We start from the raw sequence: 23,713 nt of genomic DNA on the forward strand, positions 1-23,713 counted from the left end.
GAAATGGAAAATCTCCACTGCGTCTGTGGAAGGTGTTGTCATTTTTTCTTTACAACAATCCTGTGAGGTAGGTTCGGCGGCGAAGTTGCAATTGGCTCAAGGTGAACGATGTCAATGTGAATATGACACCTACGTGTGCGGCGAGATCAAATGCGAGAGAAGCTTTCTGACGTAGAAGAGGATGTTCCTATTCTCACTGAAGAAATGTTGGGAGGGGATGGAATTAATTGGCTCCGCTTGGGTCTGGGTCTGGCTCCCAGCTACAGTTTGGGCTCCCTCCCTTCTGCCTTACCTGTCACAATGGTCACCAGCCCCCCCCCCCCATTCCCACCTGGCTCCACTATCTCTGGCAGTTCTTTCGTAGGCAGGAAGATGATGAGAACTATGTAGCCTTTATGGATGTCAAGGCGGCATTTGATAAACTAAATGGAAAACTTGTTGTGGGAAAAGTTATCCAGAACCAATCTGACTACTCTTACCCTAGTTTTAAAATGTATATTCTGCCACTACTCTAGTTGTGTCCAAGAGCAACATCCCCCTAAAGAACAATGTGTATTCCTTTTCAGATTACCTTTTTTATCAATTGCATGATTTATGATTGTCAATCCTGAAAACGCTAATCTAATTCTAATCTAAACTCCATCCAAAGCTCATTTTTGGAACTGAGGTTTTGGGGATATAATGTTCTTTCTGTGCCAATAAAGAGAGTATTAAATGCTATCTTAAGCACCTGTGGGTGTTTAATTATTGGATTAAAATTACAAAGATGACAACTGAGAGCCTCCCTAAAGTGTGTGTGTGGGGGGGGGGGGGGAACGCGCCTCATTCTGGTCCATCCACATGAACCCAGAAATTCATTCAGATGAGCCACTGGCATGAACTCCCACAGAGCCTGGACTTTAACTTGTTTATGTAGCAGGATGTCTGTCTGTTAGGAGCAGAAGAAATAGCACTGTGGTACAGAAGCAGTTTTAAGTTTTAACACAAACTGGAGAACTGCTTGGTAGATCTTTTACACATCTTTATATTTTCAGCTAGGCATAGATATAGATATAGATATATAGATATATAGATATATAGATATAGATATAGATATATAGATATACGTAGATACACCCACCCACCCCAGATTTCGAAAGAATATGCAAACTGGCCAAGCCAGTAGAAATCAGAATGGCTTTTGACAAATGATAGTAAAGACACCTCTTGCTGATTACGGGCTGGCAAAACCCATTAATGAAAATGTGTTGATTGCAAGATCAGCGCTTCTACGCTAATTCATTCTGTTCCAACCAGTATGATGTTCAGCTGACTCTTCTTCTTATGCTGGTTTAGCCGTTCCATCTTAATTTGCAGTTTGTTTCTATATAGTCTATGGTGAATACAGCATTTTCATTCTAAATGTTGTAAGAGAATTTGCACAGCATCTCCCTAAGCTTCCTTTCTCTGCAGCTCTGCAGCTTGCTCTGACTGGTAGCGCTGAGTTTATTATAGATCCGGAAGCGGTTGGCTCTGCGTGTCAAAATATTTCCTCCCAGCCCTCAGGCCATCGTCCCTGGTTTCGACAAAAGCCAGCCGCAGACACTGTTTCCAAATCACAGGACAGGAAAGCACTGGCTTTGCCCCTTGTTGGGGAGAAAAGTAATTATTGGTAGCTTGCTTAGCACAAGGAGAATTACCACTTTATTAGATTTCAAGCATGAGATTCGTGGGACGGGAAGGGGCCTCTGCACGTGCGCAGGCTGCAGTAAACGTCTCTCTGATCACTGGCAGAGGAGAGATTGTGACTTGAGGGCAGGAGACAAGTGAGGCTGTGGAGGGTCCTCAGAACCTCTGGAACCAACAAGACCACTCTCCTAGGCAGTAACAACCCAGATAGAATCACAGAAGTGTAGCTGGGAGGGACCACGAGGATCATCTAGTCCAGCCCCCGGCAGTGCAGGAATCCTTCACCCAACATGGGGCTTGAACCCTCAACCCTGAGATCTCATGCTGTACCGACTGAGCTAGGATATCAGAAGTGTGTGTAGTGGGGTGTTAGGGGAAGGGTAGTGGGGGACACATGCTCTTTCTGGGGTAGTTTGTCCACCTTTGGTCCCCATCTTGCACTCCGCTCTCACCTGTGGTTCCTAGAAGCTGTCAACATGCAACAGCAGCCACACCCTGGAAAATGCCTTTGACTGGCTGGTTAAACCAGGTGAGGGTCTCAGACCCTTGGTGAGTTATGGACTTCCCCTGCATGCGAAGATAGACTCTGGTGGATTGAGTGGATGAGACAAATAGCAGGTCAAGAAGGTGGCTTCTTCATGTGCTAGAGAGGGAAGTGAGGGGGCAGATGGGGCTCGTCCACCTGGGAAATTAGCCCATCGTGGAGAAGGAAAACTCTGATCCTAAACCTCTGCTGCCTTGCGGGATATATTTGGGAGAAGAAAAGGCTACACAAAACTGGAGTGGAGTCCCTAAGGTGGTTGGATGGTGCCTTGGGAAGGAGGCACGAAGCTCTGGAAGAGTTCCACCTCTTTCCCAAAGTTGGGGAAGCTTTAACTAAGCTTTGGGAAGGAGGTGGGACGACTCAAGGACCATGTCAGACCCCGTGTGTTGGACCATCGTGATCAGTACCCTCCCCCTTCGCTTATTGGACTTGCCAACAGGAATATTGGTGTGGAGAGATGCAAGTTTCGGGAGGAGCAAAGGGAAAGGCTGCTTCTGCTACTTCCATCTTGCACAGCCCTCCAGGATCCCCCTCTCCACCTCCATCCCCTCCATATCTTTCTCCCACTCCTCTTCCAGTTGCTCTCATTCCGCTGCCATCTCCCAACGGTCCTGCTTAGGATTCTGCTGCCAGACCCTCCTTGTTGCTAGGCACCCCCTCCATCCTTCTCCTCGTTGCCATGGCACCCACTGTTAAGGTAGGCAACAAGCAGGAGAGAGCAGTGAGCAGCAGCAGAGAGCCAGTTCTGGTAACTAACCCATCTTTATTAATTAACTGGCGCTGTGCCTGCCAATAGGAAGGATTGTGATTACTCTCTCCCGCAGATGTCCACGGGAGCCACTGAGGGGGTCACAAGAAAAAGCATAGGGGCTGAATGAGAGGCAAAGTTGCGGCAGGAGCCAAAAGTTCCCCTGGCCCCACATCTTGGCTCATCCAGAGCAGGGGCAGGACTTGCTTCCCCACTGAGAACCTTCCCCAACGCAGCTAAATTTCTTTCCCCCTCATAAGTCATGAGGGAACCACTGGGTGTGTGTGGGGGGGGGGAACAGAACGGGTTGTCTCAGGGTCACAGCGGAGGCGAAGACAAAACCTGCCTCCCACCTCAGCAGTGATTTACTTCCTGTTGCTGACGGCTGCTGTTCACTTCTGCGGCAGAAAATAAAGCAACTTGCGGGCAGAACTTCAGAGAAGCGGTGGTGTGCGGGGGAACCACAAATGAAAAGGCTAGCCACAGGGCAGACAGGTCTTCATCTGCACTATGCATTTCATAGAGTCATAGAATTATAGAGTTGGAAGGAAGCACAAGGGTCACCTAGTCCAGGGGTCAGCAACGTTTTTCAGCCGTGGGCCGGTCCACCGTCCCTCAGACCATGTGGTGGGCCGGACTATATTTTCGAAAAACATATGAACGAATTCCTATGCCCCACAAATAACCCAGAGATGCATTTTAAATAAAAGGACACATGCTGATTCCCGGACCGCCTGCGGGCCGGGTTGAGAAGGCGATTGGGCTGCATCCAGCCCACGGGCCTTAGGTTGCCTACCCCTGATCTAGTCCAACCAAATACTGGACTTGAACCCACCACCCTGATTAAGAGTCTTATGCTCTACCAACTAAGCTATCACTATACAAAAAATGCTCTTGAGCTTTTTTTCTACAATCAACCGGTATACAGTGGTACCTTGGTATTTGAATGACTTGGCCCGAACAAATCGGCTCCCAAACGCCGCAAACCCAGAAGTAAGTGATCCGGTTTGCGAACGTTTCTCGGAAGCCGAACGTCCAACGCGGCTTCCGTTTGAGTGCAGGAAGCTCCTGCAGCCAATTGGAAGCTGCGCCTTGATTTTCAAACGGTTTCAGGAGTTGAATGGACTCCCAGAACAGATTAAGTTCGAGAACCAAGGTACCACTGTATCAATTATTTTGGGGGCGAGGGGGAGAAGCAGTATGATAACACCTTGAACAGGGTTCCTCCAAAGAATCCTGGGATTCTTTGTTTGTTAACGGTGCTGAGTTTTTTTTTAGGAGGCCCCTATTCCCCTCAAAAGGGACGTGGGTGGCGCTGTGGGTTAAACCACAGAGCCTAGGGCTTGCTGATCAGAAGGTTGACAGTTCGAATCCCCACGACGGGGTGAGCTCCCTTTGCTCAGACCCTGCTCCTGCCAACCTAGCAGTTCGAAAGCACGTCAAAGTTCAAGTAGATAAATAGGTACCACTCCGGTGGGAAGGTAAACGGTGTTTCCGTGTGCTGCTCTGGTTTGCCAGAAGCGGCTTAGTCATGCTGGCCACATGATCCGGAAGCTGTACGCCGGCTCCCTCGGCCAATAAAGCGAGATGAGTGCCGCAACCCCAGAATTGGTCACGACTGGACCTAATGGTCAGGGGTCCCTTTACCTATTCTCCTCAATGAGGTACAAGTCCCAGAGTGGTTTAATGATCAACCCTTCTTCGCAGGGAACTCTGGGAACTGTAGCTGTATGAGGCAAATAGCGGGTCTCCAATCAACTCTCAGTCAACACCCTTAACAAATTATAGTTCCCAGGATTCTTGCAGAGGGAGGAGCCAGGACTGTTGAAAGTGGTATGATACTGCTTTAAATGATCTCATCTTATGTGGAGGTTACATGATATCCTCCAACATTTTCCCAATGAAAATGTCCTAAGGAAAAGCGGGACATTCAGAAACCGGGATGGCTTCTGTAAAGCTGTAACTGTCCCTGGCTATCTCAGGTACAACAAAATCGCATAAGCCCATAAAAACATTTTTAAAAGCCCAGCAAATCCCTCCAACATCCTCTGCAACTCTCTCTGGCCTCCTCTGACCTTTCTCCAGTCACTTCCAAAACTCTCTGCGACCTCCCCTGCTCTCTCCCCACACTCCACCAACTCCCCAACCACACCCAAACATTTTCCTAATGGTACCCCGCTGCCCGCCAGGGAAGACGGGTGAGTGAAGATCTACATCAGGATCTGCTGGTCCTAAGGATCCTGCCGCCTGAGGTGGTTGCCTCACCATGCCTCATGGGTGGGCCGGGCTGGAACACCCATCAGTTTTAAGCTATGTTGCCTGCCGTAGTAGAGGCCAAAAAGTGTAGGTTCTCAGAGTACAGATCAAGCCAGGTATGTAAATACACACTGGAAAGAACACAGTTAAGTCCATACATCCATGAGATGGGCTTAGGGATGATCACTATACATCTCCAGCAATAAACAGTCCATTTAAAAACTAGAAACCCCACACCCATAGATGTGAATGGGTGTTTCCATGCCTTGCGTCCTTTCAAACACTTTTGCTTTCAAAACTTATATCAAACCTACAACCTTGGCGTTATCAGCATCAAGTTCCAACCAACCGAGCTATGAAGTAGAACCATGAAGCACCCACACTTCACTGGCTCTAGAGACATTGTGCTCAACACAACGGAGGATAACAGACTTGGAAGGGAGTCATAAGTCGGTCAGTTAAGCCTTCTTCTTAAAAGCAGGATTATCATTCCACCAGCAACACCTTGCTTTCCTAACCATCCAGCGTCTGCAGAGCAAATACCCCAAGGAGGAAATAGCTCCAAGCAGGTGGCTGATCATAATTTTTGTGGGCACAAACCAGCTATGGATTAATCCCAGAATCTGTACTCTTAAAAAAAGAGAGTACATTTGAGCACCTATAGAGCTTATTTCCCTTACCACAGAATAATCACAACCCTCCAAACAGGAATAAAAGGGAGGGCCCTGGATCTCAGCTTCCAGAGAAACTTGACTCTTGCAACTTTTCATTATGATCTATAAATACCAAATCCAACATAGCACCATGAAAAAGCAATTTTGCACGTAGGAGGGCAGATATATGGGGTGGGGGAGAAAGAGAGAGAAGCTGGGAAAAGAGGGTTGAAAATGTACATTTCTCATTGAGTCAGTAAACCTGTTTTTAGGCTGAACGACTTCAGACAAAGCTCACATGACCGAATGCCCTTACATACAAAAAAATAAAATATGCCACACGCTGCAACAAAATGTCGAAGTATCTCTCTGTGCTTAAGAGGAGTGTTCCTCTCCAGGGTTCCAGCCATCCTGGGATAAAAGCCTTTAGCTCCTCTTCAGGCTTCTTAGAGAAGAGTGAGCTTATGGAAGGCAGAAAGGGAAAGGGATCCTTTCCCCCTCTTCTCTTTTGGGGTCCCAGGCTGGTGGACACAATCCCATTCTGCCCACTCCATGCATTCAATGAAAGTGCTTCTTCTCACGTGAGAACTGGGCATCCGAGTACTTTCACATGCCCACATAACATCCAAGCTTTATTTCAAACCCGATTGTTTTAAAGGGACATTTAGTCTGACTGGTTTCTAAATAACATTTTAAATGGAAAAAAATAAATGGGGGAAAAATATGACTCTTCAGTTTTAAAAGAATTATTGTTTTTTTAAAAACTGTGACGACATCTGCCGCTCTTTGAAAAAGCATGCCTGCATGAATCTCCCTTTGCAGAGACTGTGCAACCACAGGGAAGCAGACTACCTCCAAAGGAATTTCCTGCTTGCTTCCTCACACCTTGGGAAAGGGAGAAGCACAGTCTGCATGTTAGAAAACAGACTAGAATCCATAAATACAGGGAAGAGGATGCTGTAAGATCTCTTGGCCGGCAGAGGTAAGATTCCCATAACACTGTGAGCATGATCAATGCGCTGCTTGAAAAACAAGTGATACATCACCCTCAGGAGAGAACGGCAGGCTGGAGAAACGAGATCCAGTGCCAAGCTGCTAGCCTGCAAATGTTCTGGGCTATGGCTAGAGCTCCCTCCAGCTCCAGTCAGCATGATCATAGAATCATAGAATTGCAGAGTCAGAAGGGACCCCTAGGGTCATCCAGTCCAACCCCCTGCAATGCAGGAATCTCAGCTAAAGCATCCATGACAGATGGCCATCCAATCTTTGCTTTAAAACCTCTGAGGAAGGAGAGCTCACAACCTCCCGAGGGAGACCGTTCACTGTCAAACAGCTCTTACTGTCAGAAAGTTCTTCCTGATGTTTATTTGGACTCTCCTTTCTTGTATCTTGAAGCCACTGGTTCGAGTCCTGCCCTCCAGAGCAGGAGAAAACAAGCTTGTTTCCCCTTCCATGTGACCGCCTTGAGGTATTTGAAGAGGGCTCTTATCTTTCCTCTCAGTCTTGTCCCTTCCAGCTGAAACATCTGGCAGGCTGGCCTCTGTTCCGGGTTGACACCTTCCTTTCACAAAAATTCTGGTACTTAGAGCTAAGGGTCTCTGAACATGTACAGAGGCCTTTTCCTTTGTGAAGAGAATGTCGCTCCACATGTCCTGAAAGAGCAAAGGCTCAGCCTCTGCTCAGGCACGCAGTCACACAAAACGTACCCGAAAGAGGTTCTAGCCCAGTGTTTTCCGAACTTGGATCTCTAGCTGTTTTTGGACTACAATTCCCATCACCCCGACCACTAGTCCTGCTAGCTAGGGATGATGGGAAATTAAAAGACGCCTGCTTCTTGGGAGAAAAGCAATGACAAACCTAGACAGCATCTTAAAAAGCAGAGACATCACCTTGCCAACAAAGGTCCATATGGTTAAAGCTATGGTTTTCCTAGTAGTGATGTATGGAAGTGAGAGCTGGACCATAAAGAAGGCTGATCACCGAAGAATGGATGCTTTTGAATTATGGTGCTGGAGGAGACTCTTGAGAGTCCCATGGACTGCAAGAAGATCAAACCTATCCATTCTTAAGGAAATCAGCTCTGAGTGCTCACTGGAAGGACAGATCCTGAAGCTGAGACTCCAATACTTTGGCCACCTCATGAGAAGAGAAGACTCCCTGGAAAAGACCCTGATGTTGGGAAAGATGGAGGGCACAAGGAGCAGGGGACGACAGAGGACGAGATGGTTGGACAGTGTTCTGGAAGCTACCAGCATGAGTTTGACCAAACTGCGGGAGGCAGTGGAAGACAGGAATGCCTGGCGTGCTCTGGTCCAGGGGGTCACAAAGAGTCGGACACGACTAAACGACTAAACAACAAAGTCCAAAAACAGCTGGAGACCCAAGTTTGGGAAACACTGCTCTAGCCACATCTATGATCTTGTTATTATGGGATGGAGCACTATGTGGTAGCTGGGAATATCGTCGGCATTCATATTCTACGGCTTGGAAATATGTATATCCATGGCTCAGAATGCTCACCTCAAATAAAAAGTAAGCACTGCAGCCCCTAAAGTTCTTCTCTGGCTCAGATTTAAATTTAAGCCAGAGAAAGAAAACGTCCTCCCTTTGGCCCATTTCCTTGCTGCTTTTGGGCAATTCAGTTCTTTTCTCCAAACTGCACAGACATCTCCCTTGAACAATATTCTGCAGTCTGCATGAGAGGAGGAACTTATCCTAAAGCTGCAGCTGCAGTCAGCTTAAACCCTGATCCTCATCATCTCTCTCTCTCTCTTTGCCCCAAAGCAAGGAAATTCAGTACAGTAAGTGGAAGATGCCACCTACTGGGAAAAATAAATAATTGCATGGGAAATGGGAGAAATGGATGGCAGACCGGCAAACAACTTCTTGGCTGGCATCTCGAAGACAGTTGCAATTTATAGATTTTCACATTCCCAAGATGATACACCTCGCTCCTCATTTGCACATCAGACCAAACTTGCCCTGAATGTTCACACACACAGATTACGCGAGATCACAGTTCTTTGCACAAGCCAATTCGAATCCGCATTATATTCCAATGTGAACAAGTCCTGCTGAAAAAGATTTTTTTTTTTTGCAACAGGGTTAGAAACCAGCTCAATTTGTTAGCACCTAACAAATAAATAAATCTGGAAAAATATTTATATTCAAATCATACTACTGTGCATTAGAGGGCACAGAAAACTGTCACATTCATGAGTCTTGCAAACCATATGTCTTGTGAGAGCAGTATGCTCTGGTAGGAGAGCATTGGCCCCAAATCACAGAGAGGCAGAAGCTCTGAGCCTTTTCAATGAACATTGCTGGGAAAGCCTGGCACTGCCCCACCAGCCTTAGTCTAGGCTGAATCGACAGAAGTATAGTGTCCCGATCCTGTAAAAGTCCCGCTCTATTCTGCCTTGGTCAGACTGCACCTGGAGTCTGGTGTCCAGTTCTGGGCACCACAAGTTAATTAGGATATTGACAAGCTGGAACACGTGCAGAGGAGACAACCAATATGGCAAAGGGTCTGGAAAACAAGCCTTATGAGCAACGGCTGAGGGAGGTGGGTATGTTTATCTTGGAAAAGGGGAGACTAAGATCTAAAGGGCTGCCACATGGAAGAGAGAGCAAGCTTGTTTTCTCCTGCTCTGGAGGGTAGGAACCGAACCAATGGCTTCAGCTTACAAGAAAGGAGATTCCAACTAAACATCAGGGAAATCTTTCTGACGGTAAGAGCTGTTTGACGGTGGAATTATCTCCCTTGGAAGGTGGTGGACTTTCCTTCCTTGGAGGTTTTTAAGCAGATGTTGGATGGCCATCTGTCATGGATGCTTTAGCTGAGATTCCTGCATTGTAGGGGGTTGGACTAGATGACCCTTGGGGTCACTTCAAATTCTACGATTCTATGATTCTAGAATTAGTTGGATCTGCCTGTGATTGTCTCTGGCTCTGCCTATCATTGCCTGCAGTTCTAACTACTGTTTGTTTCCCTCTCTTGCCCTACCAAGTCCCAATGGGCATCAGCCATCACTGCCTGCTGCCACCACTGGCTTTGCAATTCTGCTCAAGCCACACACCTTAGGACAGGCACAGGCAAACGCGGCCCTCCAGATGTTTTGAGACTACAATTTCCATCATCCCTGACCACTGGTCTTGTTGGCTAGGGATGGTGGGAGTTGTAGTCCCAAAACATCTGGAGGGCCGAGTTTGCCTATACCTGCCTTAGGATCATTGTGAAACTGTCTCACTGTCCATAGAGCGGGAATTTATAATCATCACCCTTATCGTCATCATCATCTAGGCACACAGTAAGAGATTTCAAAAAGTAAAATGAATAGCAACAACTTGGCAGGTGGACAGTGCGGACAGGATCCTTTCAAAAGCATATGATAAATAGCATCAAGGAAACATCAGCTCAGGTGAACAATTGAGCCAAGCTTGCATGGGGGGAAACCCCCACTGTGAAACAGCAGAAGACCGTGTTTTTCACAGAGCTTTAAAAACCTGTCAAAACAGCAGCTTTCACAAGGCTATGAAAATGCACCACAGAACTCTGGCAAAGAGCGATACGCCCCATTGTAAGACAACATCTGTCAGGTGCCTAAAGATCATTTTCTAAAGGTCTGAGAGGAAGGGTCGTGGATGTTCCCTTCATCATCCTTGCCAGTTTGTGAGATGGCAGAGTTGTTGCAGAGTCCACAGGTAAAATAAAAGGTCAGCTGGGATCCTGAACCACCCAACCATGTTATCTCATATACCCCCTGGATAGAATTAGCTTCATTCACTCACCTTATGATGGAGGCCAGGGGAATTCCTAGGCTGTCGTCGGAGTGACAGGGACTCTGTAGGCTGCCTTCCCCACCTTGTCTCGGCTCCTCCTCTCGCTCGGTCCAGGGGGCATCCGTGGCGGAGCTTGTCCCAGAGTCTGGCTCCAGGTGGGCCAGGGGGGCGAAGTTCTGCTCAATGAGCTTGGCACTGTCTCGAATTTGCTCTTGTACTTCCGGGGTGAGAGTTGGGAGGTCGAAGGTGAAGTACGTTCCGCTGTGCGTTTGGGCCGGGGAGGACAGGATGTCAATGGAGTCGAGGCTGGTGTAAGAGGTCCCTTTGGCTCGGTGAGACTCCATGATGCTCTCAAAATGCCTGCTGAACGAATCCATGCCATCCCTGGAGAGGCTGTGTCCGAGGAGAAAGGGCACTGGGGACTTGAGCAGCCCTTGGGCGTCTCTGTTGATGATCCTGGAGATTGGGGATGAGGTGGTGAGAAAGAGGGAGGCACAAGTTGCAGAGAAACAGACACAGCAGTCCTCAACTCAGGGAAGTGTCTTCTACCCCACTGATCAGAAGGAGAGTCTTCCCAAAGGGGCAGATAGCTCTTCCTGTGATAATTCAGGAAATGCTTCCTTAGCCAGCAGCATGGGCATAGCCGGGGGGGCGGGCAGGGAGGAAGCTGCCCCTCCTGAATCAAGTAAATAAATAAAATAACTAAAAGTAGAAATAATCAGAATATTCTAGTGATTCTTCTTGCGGAAAGTACCGTAATGACCCGGCTAAGGTAGACAATGAGAGGGGAGCATCTCAACGGGCTGTGCTTACTGAAAAACTGCATTGGGGAAAAAAGGAGTACCGGTAAATTGAAAAGGAAGTACTGAAAAGATTTTCAGCAAATCCAAGAATACTTGTTTAGATTTTTAAAAAAGATGAAAAGGTGTGTTCTTTGTAATTTTGCAAAATATACCTGTTAAATACATGAAAGGGACTTTCCCTGGTGTTAATTTTTTATTTGACTTCCTAGTTTTCAAGTGACTGAATATTTTGACAGATTTTTTTCTGAGCACTTGGGGTCAGAAAAGAAAGTAATTCAAAGCAACTGTTGTTGAGACATTTCATTCCAAATCTGCTAGACAGAGCAAGACATAGGATGATGGCAGGTGGGTGTCCTGCCCACCCCCCAATAAATCCTGGCCATGGTCAGGAGCTAACCAGAGTCAGCCTCTCTTCTGCCAAGCTAAGGCATAGGGAAGATCTATGGATTCTGGCGCTCCTGTTGGGAAGGGAAGTTTTTGAGGTCTAGCCCAATGGACTGGTGTGTATCTGCACTGAGCTTCTTCTGCAAGTTTTGCTGGGACTAAATCCCGTTTTGCTTAGTATATGCAACTGATAGCCCACACTGGCCCAAGGGCTTTTGACGAGTAAAGACAATGTTCTTTTCAGTGGCGCTACCTGCAATTCTGTCTTTCTAAGAAAAAGAGGGAACCTATCCAGTTCCATTCTTCTCCTCTGGCAGAGAAAGTGATCTCTGCAGTGGCTCCTGGCTGCTGTGGCCCCACCTTTCCTTTTAGCTAAGAGGAGTGGAAAGGATGGAGCTGCATACACTCCAACATTTTGCCAATGAAAATAAGGATGTCCTAAATAATAATAAAGGGACGCGGGTGGCGCTGTGGGTTAAACCACAGAGCCTAGGACTTGCTGATCAGAAGGTTGGCGGTTCGAATCCCTGCAAAGGGGTGAGCTCCCATTGCTCGGTCCCTGCTCCTGCCAACCTAGCAGTTCGAAAGCACATCAAAGTGCAAGTAGATAAATAGGTACCACTCCGTTGGGAAGGTAAACGGTGTTTCCGTGCACTGCTCTGGTTCGCCAGAAGCGGCTTAGTCATGCTGGCCACATGACCCAGAAGCTGTACGCCGGCTCCCTCGGCCAATAAAGCGAGATGAGCGCCGCAACCCCAGAGTCAGTCATGACTGGACCTAATGGTCAGGGGTCCCTTTACCTTTTAAATTATGATGATTATGATTATGATGATTATTATTATTTTACTATTTATACCCCACCCATCTGACTGGATTGCCCTAGTCACTCTGGGCAGCTTCCAACACATATAAAAACACAACAAAACATTAAACATTAAAAAACTTCCCTATACAGGGCTGCCTTCAGATGGCTCAGGGGTCGGATAACTCCATACCCTCTGATGAAAACAGGGACATCCTAAGGAAAAGCGGGACACTCCAGGATCAAATCAGAAACCGGGATGGCTTCTGTAAATCCAGGACTGTCCCTGGAAAACAGGGACACTTGGAGGGTCTGGAGTTGTGCATTTTTACCCAGATTTGCCTTGAGATATGATTTGTCTCCAAGCCAAGTGCACACGGCATGTGTCTACCATTTCAGTATTCTGGAGCTGTGTTCTTTTGGCCTGCATAGCTGGTCATCCTTCTCTCATGTCCCTGAGAGGCATTTTACTCTCATAAACTCCATCTCCCCCTGTGGTTACCCCTTTTTCTCCTGACACCACACTGCTCTTTCAGAATTCAGAATCTTTATTTACATCAACCACTAGCCCTAGCAATAAAATAAAATGAAATGTACTGAAGATAGAGGTAAAAACTTAACTATAGAAAATACATTTTGGGGGTTTACATCAATAATCAAATAATAGATCATATTCTAATTGCCCCCACTAAAAATCTTGCAGTTTTTGCTGTCACCTGATCTTCTTGATCTGCTAAAAGAAAAGGACACAGTAGCAGTGGTTGAGTGACAATAATAGAGGGGTAATAACCTCACTCCTCAAATCTTTATAAAGAGTGCAAGCCAGAAGCACATGAGCCACGGACTCAATACTGCCATCTCCACAGGGACATAGTAGCTTTTCTGGTGGAATTTTTTGAAATCAACCCTCAAATAGAGCCAAAGGCAGTATATTCTATCTTGTGAAAGTGTGTCTGTATTTTGGAATTGTTAAATTTCGCAAATAGGGTGCCAAAGTGTCAAAATGACTAGTTGGAAAATAATCATACCACAGACAAAATTTCCTTATTGTGGCCAGATTATTCTGTCGCTCAATATCATATAGGTGTTGTCTAATTAAATTATTTGATTTACTGAAGCCCAGGGTTAATAATTGTTGTGGTGATAAACCAGGAAAGTAAAGATTTTGGTTGACAATTTTAGTCCAAGCCCTCTCGTGACAACCTTGCAATACTAAGGGTAGTAGACCAGCGGGGTTTAAATTTAGGCAAAGCCAATGGTTAAATGTCCTACACCAAATCTGTAATTCATAGAGGGGAGGTCAGGACACTGCTGTTTACAAAAATGTTCTCCCTTTTGGAAAATGGTGCAGAGTAAGCCATGGGCATTGAGCAGGTTTCCCCTTTAAAACAGGTGGAAAGAGTGGTTCTTAACCCTTCCTGACACTTTTATTCTGCAGTTGCTTCTTTTGCTTTTGCAAGCAAGTTGGAAATAGGGGATATTATTCCGGTCATCGCTAGACTTCTCTCTGACCTCCTTTTTTTTACACCCCAGTCTTTCTACCTCTAGGCACAATTCTGCCATCAAAACTATTCACATCTCTCCATTGTTCAAACCATTCAACTTGCCCTTCCTCAAATCCTTTCAATGGCTTCTCTTCCCCTTCCGCCAGACTCAAAACTCCCTGTGTGCTTTGACAGCTCAGCTGCCGACAGAGGGAGTCACTATACAGGGATACCGTTGCCTAGACAGGGATCTTGCTGCGCCGAGACAAGGCTTTAAAATCCTGTCAGAATCTGAAGTCTGCTGAGACTACTGAGATCAGCACACTTTAGCGTGTATGGAGCATTTTCATGGAGAGCTGAGATTTTCAGGGTCAAAAGGAAGGAGCCACATCTGACGTAGCTGGAGAAAATGAATTTCAGCTGCTTTTTCTACTCATAATCAGTGGAGTGTAGAGTCTGCAGCAAGGAACAGGGTTTCCATGGGGAGTAATAATAATAATAATAATAATAATAATTTATTATTTTTACTCCGCCCATCTGGCTGGGTTTCCTCAGCCACTCTGGGCGGCTTCCAACAGAATATTAAAATACAATAGTCTACTAAACATCAAAAGCTTCCCTAAAAATGAAATATGCAAAAGGTGAATTTATCCCCTACTCTGCCAAGACATGCCTGTGGGTATACCAAGAGTCAGAGCTGGCCTAAGACATTTTGGCACCTGAGGCAGACCACAAAATGGCGTCCGCCTCCCCTGTGAGGGAAGAAGCGGCAAGTGAAGGTCTACATCAGCAACAAGTAAGGAATAAAGATCGACATTGAGATCTGCTGCCCCTGTGGATGTTGCCATCTGAGGTGGTCACCTCACCTTGTCTCAGGAGCTGGCCTATCCTGCTGAGAATCTTAATAAATATTCCCTCCCCATGGGCTCAGGACAGGTTAAGAACTCTTTTTTTTTGCGAGGATGGAGGGCATACCCAATAATACAAATATATGTGTATATTTGATCACAAGTAATTTACCTCATCTTCAGTTGCTGAATGCCAATCCAAATAGGAAAGTCTTTCAACATTCCCAGAAGGAATTTAATGGACCTCTAGAGAACAAGAATTCCTTAGTTTCCAAAACCCTACACCCCCCCCCGTGTGTGTGTAATTAGATGGTTAGTGCAGGATTCAATTAAGTTGTTGTGCTTGCATAAGCCAGAGCAAGGATTCCTGCTAGTGCAATGGGGCTTCCTCCCCCCCCAAAAAATTCCCCTGTGTACCTCTGTACCCTCCTCAAATCTGCTTGGAGAACCTCCAGAACAGCACACAGGGAGGAGGGAGGCGATACCGCCCTGAGACCTTTGGGTATAAAGGGTAAAGGGGACCCCTGACCATTAGGTCCAGTCATGGCCAACTCTGGGGTTGCGGTGCTCATCTCGCTTTACTGGCTGAGGGAGCCGGTGTACAGCTTCCGGGTCATGTGGCCAGCATGACTAAGCCGCTTCTGGCAAACCAGAGCAGCACACGGAAACGCCATTTACCTTCCTGCTGGAGCGGTACCTATTTATCTACTTGCACTTTGACGTGCTTTCGAACTGCTAGGTTGGCAGGAGCAGGGACCGAGCAATGGGAGCTCAACCCGTCACGGGGATTCGAACCGCCGACCTTCTAATTGGCAAGTCCTAGGCTCTGTGGTTTAACCCACAGCGCCACCCGCGTCCTTTGGGTATAGGGCGATATATAAATCCAATAAATAATATTAATAATAATAATTCCACCTTGCAAGCAGAAATGTTTGCACTGATGACACCACCTCCTCAGTACAACACTGCATTCCACCCTTTGTCTTGCATCTCAACATCATTTGTTCATTGAGTTTTCCCAAAGTAACCAGGTAGCAACCTTGCCATTTGTTCTGTCCTAGCTTCTGTTTTGTTGCCTACCTTTTCTCTGACCTGATTCGTGGCAATTGTTTTAAGTTAAAACGCAACTGCAGCCTAGCCTGTCCAAATCTCACAGTGCTGTTGAGATTTGCCAGAACCTTTAATTTTCTGCCCCAGCCTCTGTCACTTTAAGTGGTTGGTTCCTGTTCACTGACATAACCAGCATTTCCCTGAATCTGCCTGTCCGCCAGTAACTTCAAAGAGGGACAAGTTTAATTATTGTACTTTCCCCTTGCGGCCAGAACAATTGTTTTTATTATTATTATTATTATTATTATTATTATTGAGTTTTTATGAGCTGAATTTTGCCACTGTGATACTGAAAATGAAATAATTAATGAGCAATTGATCTGGCTTCAAAGAGGACACAATTTTCTCTCTCTCCCTTTTACTTCTGGGTTAATGTTTGAGTTTAGACAAAGAAGATTCCAATGAACTCCTCTCACATGGGAAATTCAGGGCTGATTCGGGAACATCACCCATATGAGTGAAAAGGAAGCTGTCAAAGTGCTAGAAACAGAAGCTACTTCAAAGAAGAAACCAAAGGGATAGCTGCAGGAAGAAGGGTGCATTTGCCCAAAAGAATGGATATATAATAGATTCTTGCCGATGGAAATGGACACTGTGAGATTTGCGTTATCGGGAATATGCTGTGTGGAACAGCTCTTCTAATTTGCTGCAGCTAATTGCAGACAACCAGTGCCTTTGAGGCACCAAAGTGTCGCAGTATTGAAGCAACACAATGGGAAGCTGCTTCGCTCCGCCTCCACTTTGTGTCCGAGAAGTTCATAATGACAATTGTCACCAGCTTCAATGGCTGAAAAGGTTCCCCAGATGAGCTTTGGCAAGACCCAACCCAGCCTTAACAGGAAAGAAGTAGCTTTGTATGAAGAGACTAAGTCAAACAAGTAAAGCCTATGCTTCTCTTGCTATCTCGACCTCTGTAAGAACAAAACCAGACAATATTGCTCAATACAAGGGACAAGCTTGGTACTGACCAGTCCAGAGAGACCCTCACCTCTCCTGATGCTGTTGGATGGCTTCAAATACCTCGTCGTCTTCAATGTCCTGTGTCTTGTTTCTCAGACACTTGTCACCATCTTCTCTTGTGTCCTGAGCAAAGGGGTCTCCTGGAACAGGACACCCTTTCCCCAAGATTCCCGTGAAACTTGGATTGCTCTCGCTGTCTTTCTGGCTCTCGATGGCTGAATCCGCTTCATCTTTCTCAGCCAATATATCATCAATGTTGGTCTCGTGGTAGCACCTCAAAGGGACAGAATCCAAGTCAGTCTCCGAGTACTTTATGGTTCTGCGGATTATTCCCGTTTCACAGTTTCCAGGTTTTGCACTGCCTGGTGGAGCCATCTCAATTTCCACCTCCACGTGGCACAAGCTATGCTCGGGTCCCGTCCAATCTGGCTTTGGCTGAATCTGGTGGTTGGATTTCTTGAGCTGCTGAGGTGGAGGATCAGGTGCGTTATGAGGACGCATCCCTGGAATAGAGAGATCCCGGGTTACAAATAAAAACTACTCACTAAGTCCTGGCAGATGCTGGATCTCTGAACCTTACATGAGAATCATGGAACTGACAAAGAAATATGCCATATGTCAAAGGGGGGAAAGGGTAAAGGACCCCTGGACGGTTAAGTCCAGTCGAAGGTGACTATGGGGTTGCGGTGTTCATCTCGCTTTCACGCCGAGGGAACCGGCGTTTGTCCACAGACACCTTTCCAAGTCATGTGGCCAGCATGACTAAACCGCTACTGGCACAACGGAACACCGTGATGAAAGCCAGAGCGCATGGAAACGTCATTTACGCTCCCGCCACAGTGGTACCTATTTATCTACTTGCCCTGGTGTGCATTTGAACCGCTAGGATGGCAGGAGCTGGGACAGAGCAATGGGAGCTCACTCCGTCGCAGGGATTCGAACTGCCGACCTTCTGATCGGCAAGCCCAAGAGGCTCAGTGGTTTAGACCACAGCACCACCCGCATCCATATGTCAACACCTCTGGTTGTACAGTACAGACTGTGTATCCCAATCAGACAAAGAGAAAAATGGAGAAGAAAAACGAAAACAGACAGTGGAAGGAAGGAAGGAAGGGGCAGGTTCCCCCACATTCTAAAGTGTTTAGCATTTGTTAAAGGCTCCATTTATTTAGATTAATCCCAATTTGCTTGCACAAAGCTTACGGAGAGGTCAGACAATATCTGGTCATTACTGGGCATTCAATTCAACTTGTTTATGGGGAGGTTATACACCAATGAACCTGTTAGAGTCATAGAATTGTAGGGTTGGAAGGGACCACGAGGGTCATCTAGTCCAACCCCCCCTGCAATGCAGGAATGTTTTGCCCAACATGGGGCTCAAACCCATGATGCTGAGATTAAAAGTCTCCACCAACTGAGCTATCCCTTCATCCTGATTTGCCAAGTGTATGGTAAAGCTTATTTCTGAGTAGACATGCCTTAAGCTGGAGTGGGGAAGACTGTTTTGAATTGGGTAGGATGAGCAACAATGGTTTGCTCCTTTCTCTCTCTTACTTTAAATAGTTTTTAAAAGTTACCACTCTTGACAAAGATGTATTTTTTATATTTGCAAGAGCACAGTTGGTGGCTGCCATCATCATCTCCCAGAATATTCCTGAAGTGACACTGATTTTCTTTCTTTCTTACAGTTTAAACTTTTAAAGGAGAGGGATGGGGTTTACTTCAGGCAACCTGTTTATTCAGCATTCATTCTAATTTGCTTTGCACGGAGCTAACGCAGTGGTTAGACTATGTCTGGCCTATACTGAACATTCATCCTGGCTTGTTCACGGGGTGTTTCCACACCTTCCTATTGGTCAATCGTCCATCTCACACTTTTGAGTGCATTTCCCTGTCACATTCCTAACTGCAAAAAGTCTGTCCTTTCTTTCTTTTTATAGTGAATTTGTTGTGCTAGAGCAACAGAGTGCTTTAGTGCGCTTTAATTGAGCAAACCCAAATTTCTGCTGTGAACTTGAAACCCTCCCACGAAATAGTGACAGCTTAGAGACAGATGGAGAAAGCAAGGGGTGGGGGAGAGGAGATGAGACCACCACCACTTTCTGCAATGATAAGCACCCTTAAGCCAGGCATGGCCAAACTTGGCCCTCCAGAGGTTTTTGGGACTACAGTTCCCATCATCCCTGACCACTGGTCCTATTAGCTAGGGATGTTGGGAGTTGTAGTCCCAAAACAACTAAAGGGCCAAGTTTGGCCATGCCTGCCTAAGCCATATGAACAATTTTGTCCCCCTCCAAAAAAGTCAATGAAATCTGCCTGCAACTTGCCCTTGTATGGGCACCTTTTCCAGCCCTACTTTAAAGGTATCCCTAATATATTTTAACAATCTGCGTACGCGGTGTTATGTATTCCCCCCCTTCAAATAAGAATTTAATTTATCTCAAATAAGAATTTAATTCCACCTTTTAACTTCGTGATTATTTGTGTATCAGCTAAAACACACATTATTCAATCGTCATAACTTCCTTGAAATTGAATAGTGCTTGGGGAGTAATCAGAGTTCTAACTCCAATTTCACAGACTGTTAAATCTTTTAAGGACTGTGGGGGTGATGGAAAAATCATAAGCAGAAGCTCTTTCTGAAATACTTCCCCCCATTTTTTATATTTATGTTTTCTAATGGACTAACTGATATAATTGAAAAGATTGATAGGAAGGAAAGCATTTATTGTTCCTTTTCCTAATTAGTTCTTCATATCTGCAAATTCCCCTTCTTGCTTTTAATCATTTTAGTCCATTGGAACCAATTCTAGCATTCATCAAGGTCCATCCCAAATTCTTCAATGTCAGTGTTAATTGTCTTAACAGATACGCATTTCATCTTGCAGTTTCTTCATCTCTTTCTCATTACTGTTTGTTTGTTTGTTTGCTTGTTTAAATCAGGGGTCGGCAAACTTTTTAAGCAGGGGCTCGGTCCACTGCCCCTCAGACCTTGTGGGGGGCCAGACTATATTTTGGGGAAAGAATTGAACAAATTCCTATGCCCCACAAATAACCCAGAGATGCATTTAAAATAAAAGGACACATTCTACTCATGTAAAAACACGCTGATTCCCGGACTGTCCGCGGGCTGGATTGAGAAGGCGATTGGGCCGCATCTGGTCCCCGGGCCTTAGTTTGCCTACCCATGGTTTAAATAGCTCAAGACTGGAAAAAACATCTTAGCTCACTGAAAGACCATATTCCCTCATACAAACCTGCCTGGGTCTCTGAGAAGGGGGCGGGGGGCGGCGCTTGACAACTTTGGAACTCTCTTCCTCAGAGAACCCAGACTAGTTCCCTCTGTGCTATTCTTCTGCCGACAGCTGAAGACCTTTCGGCATTTGGGAACTGACTGATTTTATTGAGGGGACTGGTGCCATGTTGTGTTTATGGTAATTATCTATATGTTTTTAATAGCTATCAGACACACACAGAGTTGTTTTTTAACGACCCCCATATTTAGTTGTTCTTATTTTATCTTTATGGGACACGGGTGGCGCTGTGGGTTAAACCACAGAGCCTAGGACTTGCTGATCAGAAAGTCAGTGGTTCAAATCCCCACAACGGGGTGAGCTCCCGTTGCTTGGTCCCTGCTCCTGCCCACCTAGCAGTTTGAAAGCATGTCAAAGTGCAAGTAGATAAATAGGTACCGCTCCGGTGGGAAGGTAAACGGCGTTTCCGTGCACTGCTCTGGTTCGCCAGAAGCGGCTTAGTCATGCTGGCCACATGACCCGGAAGCTGTATGCCGGCTCCCTCGGCCAATAAGCAAGATGAGCAGCACAACCCCAGAGTCGGTCACGACTGGACCTAATGGTTAGGGGTCCCTTTACCTTTACCTTACCTATTTTATCTTTAAGACGCCTTGAGTCCCTGTCAGGGTAAAAAGCGGGGTATAACTAAAGAGATAATAACAACAATAATCATCTCTACTTGATTCTAGATTCAGGTAGGTAGCCGTGTTGGTCTGACGCAGTCGAAATAAAAAATTAAAAAATAGTCCAGTAGCACCTTAGAGACCAACTAAGTTTGTTCTAGGTATAAGCTTTCGTGTGCGTGCATACTTCTTCAGAAACACCGAAACAGAAGTCACCAGACCCTTATATATAGTGGGAGGGTAGAGTGGGGTTTTTCTCAGACGGGTAGTAGGAGATGGTTGATTGGCTCAATCGGTATGGTAAACCTGCTGACAACAGTTAACAACTGCAATTAGTCAATACCCCACCCCACCCCACCCTCCCACTGTATAAAAGGGCCTGGTGACTTCTGTTTCAGTGTATCTGAAGAAGTCTGCATGCACACAAAAGCTTATACCAAGAACAAACTTAGTTGGTCTCTAATGTGCTACTGGACTATTTTTCTAATTTTTTATAATCTCTACTTGAGACTTTATTAGTCAGTTTTAGGCTAGATGGGCCAATATTTATGGATGCAGCATTAGGCAGCTTCACACAATCAGCCTGCAGGAAGGGGGTTAAGAAGCACCAGGCGGAATCAAACAAAGAGCAGGGCAGGCTCTGGTGCTTACTGATAAAAATATCTTATCAGTAAGCACCCGCTCTCCTCTTTGTTTGAAGGTTCATGCAATCACTCTGCCATGTCACATACTTCCCTGGTGACTGAGGTTGTGCACGGATGAGGCCATTCCTTTCTTTTACATTGCTCCACTTGGTCGCTGTATGTTTGCGCACTGTTCTTTGTACGGGTGCAGTCAAGAAAGATGTGCATCACTCACAAGTTTTGCTCTGCTGGGAAGCTTATGGGTAGATTTTTGGGGATGGAAACGCTTCCATTTGCTCCCTTTTGTGCCTGCAGCCTCTTTTCCTTTTTTTGTCTGCCCACAGTCACAGCATCCGCTTGCAAGGAAAGGTTCTTGCCCAGCTTTTCCCAACTTGGTGGCCTCCTGGTGCTTTTGAATTACCACGCCCATCAACCCCTGCCAGCATGGCCATGCCAACTGGAGCTTATGGGAACTGTGGCCCAAAACCAAGAGGGTACCAGGCCTCTCATGTAACACTGTCAATCTCTTAGTTAATATTTCCCTTCCTCACCACACAGTGACCTGGTTTGCATATCACTGCTAAGTCAGAGTATGGCTTACTGTGACTTCACAAATGGCTCCCAGAGAGTAGCTCATCCCTGCTTCACTCCTCCCCTGACTTTTGAGGTTAGTGCAGGATGGCAGCTAAAAGGTAAAGGGACCCCTGACCATTAGGTCCAGTCATGACCGACTCTGGGGTTGTGGTGCTCATCTTGCTTTATTGGCCGAGAGAGCCGGTGTACAGCTTCCGGGTCATGTGGCCAGCATAACTAAGCCGCTTCTGGCGAACCAGAGCAGTGCACGGAAATGCCATTTACCTTCCCGCTGGAGCGGTACCTATTTATCTACTTGCACTGTGACGTGCTTTCGAACTGCTAGGTGGGCAGGAGCTGGGACCGAGCAACGGGAGCTCATCCCATCACGGGGATTTGAACCGCCAACCTTCTGATCAGCAAGCCCTAGGCTCTGTGGTTTAACCCACAGCGCCACCCGTGTCCCTAGGATGGCAGCTAGGCTACAGTTAACTTAACATTTTGCCCAAACTCAGGATCATTCTTGTAACCGTAGGAGGAACTCTGGCTATGGATTGTGGTTAAGGTGGAGAGATACTTAGCCATGCTCTGGGTTCAGACGATGCACTAAACCAAACCTTGGCTTAGCTGCTGCAATTATTTAAAAAGTCCAGGAAGGAACAAAGTGGCTGCAGATTCCTCTTCGAGAGGCAGCACTAAGCCATGGTTTGTCTTAGCATGATGTGCAAACGCAACCACTGTCTATCCAGACACTGCAAGGAACGTATTCCATGGGAAAAGAGACCTCTCTCCATTTTTACAGAGCTTGTTGTTGTTGTTGGTAAAATTTGTATACCACCCTATACCTGTAGATCTCAGGGTGGATCACAACCTAAAAAGCTGTAACAGAGTCAGAATGTGGAGCACCTCCAGCAGGAAGTATAGAGTGTATCAGTTGCTTCTGGGGCATATCCCAGGAAAAATAGCTGGAGAGGACGCTATGGAAAACCACTTCCAGCTTTCCTAGCCCTTAGGCCCTTGCACGTAATATCCCAGGGATGGACCTATGCAAAAGGAGGAGTTTCTCAGGATCTCTAGCAAATGGTAGGTCCACTTCCTCATAGGAAGTGAATGCTGCAATTCACATTTCAACACCTACAAAGGGTTGGATGAGGGTCCCCCTGTTCATCTCAGGTCTTTCCCACAGCTACCTCTGCCTTGTTCCACACCCATGCATTCGACTCTTCTCTCCTTACATATTTTCCTTGTTGAATTTCAGCTTAACACCACCCAACCAGCAGCCCAGCTAATGAGAGCCCATTTTGCATTTCAAGCCTGCTATCTAAGGGTGCACGTCTACCGTTCCTGCGTTGTCTGAATCTGGCAGCCACACTGGACATTGCTTTATAAAAGTCAGCAACCGCCAGCATGCAAATGCGCCCCTGCTGTGACTGCATCCACAACAGTACCGTATGTGGAACCTCCGCCAGGACACCGTTTTTGAGGGTCAAATGCTGAAGAGATGCTGATTTTCATATATGCAAATGCTCTCCCCTACCAGTACTTGCATCGAGCTCATT

General features: G+C 46.3%; 1 protein-coding gene and 1 long non-coding RNA gene across 5 annotated transcripts in view; one reads left to right on the plus strand and one right to left on the minus strand.

The window, feature by feature from the left end:
* The window catches only part of PSD (pleckstrin and Sec7 domain containing), a 90,432-nt gene that overhangs the window by 65,241 nt on the left and 1,478 nt on the right, over window positions 1-23,713 (minus strand). For 2 of the 3 annotated variants that reach the window (XM_081005436.1, XM_081005437.1), the window contains exons 3-4: window positions 17,071-17,545; window positions 10,661-11,107 (exon numbers count right to left, since the gene is read on the minus strand). In XM_081005436.1, coding sequence (XP_080861562.1) covers window positions 10,661-11,107; window positions 17,071-17,545 — 922 coding nt within the window. Of the gene's footprint in view, window positions 1-10,660; window positions 11,108-17,070; window positions 17,546-21,689; window positions 21,828-23,713 lie in introns of those variants that run through there. The other variant, XM_081005438.1, reaches the window with a different exon arrangement.
* On the plus strand, window positions 1,559-23,709 carry LOC308477292. Of its 2 annotated transcripts, none has more exons than XR_013986452.1 (3): window positions 1,559-2,960; window positions 6,692-6,851; window positions 23,413-23,709. It is a non-coding gene; the product is annotated as an uncharacterized lncRNA (long non-coding RNA). The 2 variants fall into 2 exon arrangements; XR_013986453.1 differs by lacking the exon at window positions 23,413-23,709 and adding an exon at window positions 16,469-17,064.

Source organism: Podarcis pityusensis (genome assembly GCF_964106645.2).
Source record: "Podarcis pityusensis genome assembly, chromosome: 5".
NCBI classification, from domain to species: Eukaryota; Metazoa; Chordata; class Lepidosauria; order Squamata; family Lacertidae; genus Podarcis; species Podarcis pityusensis.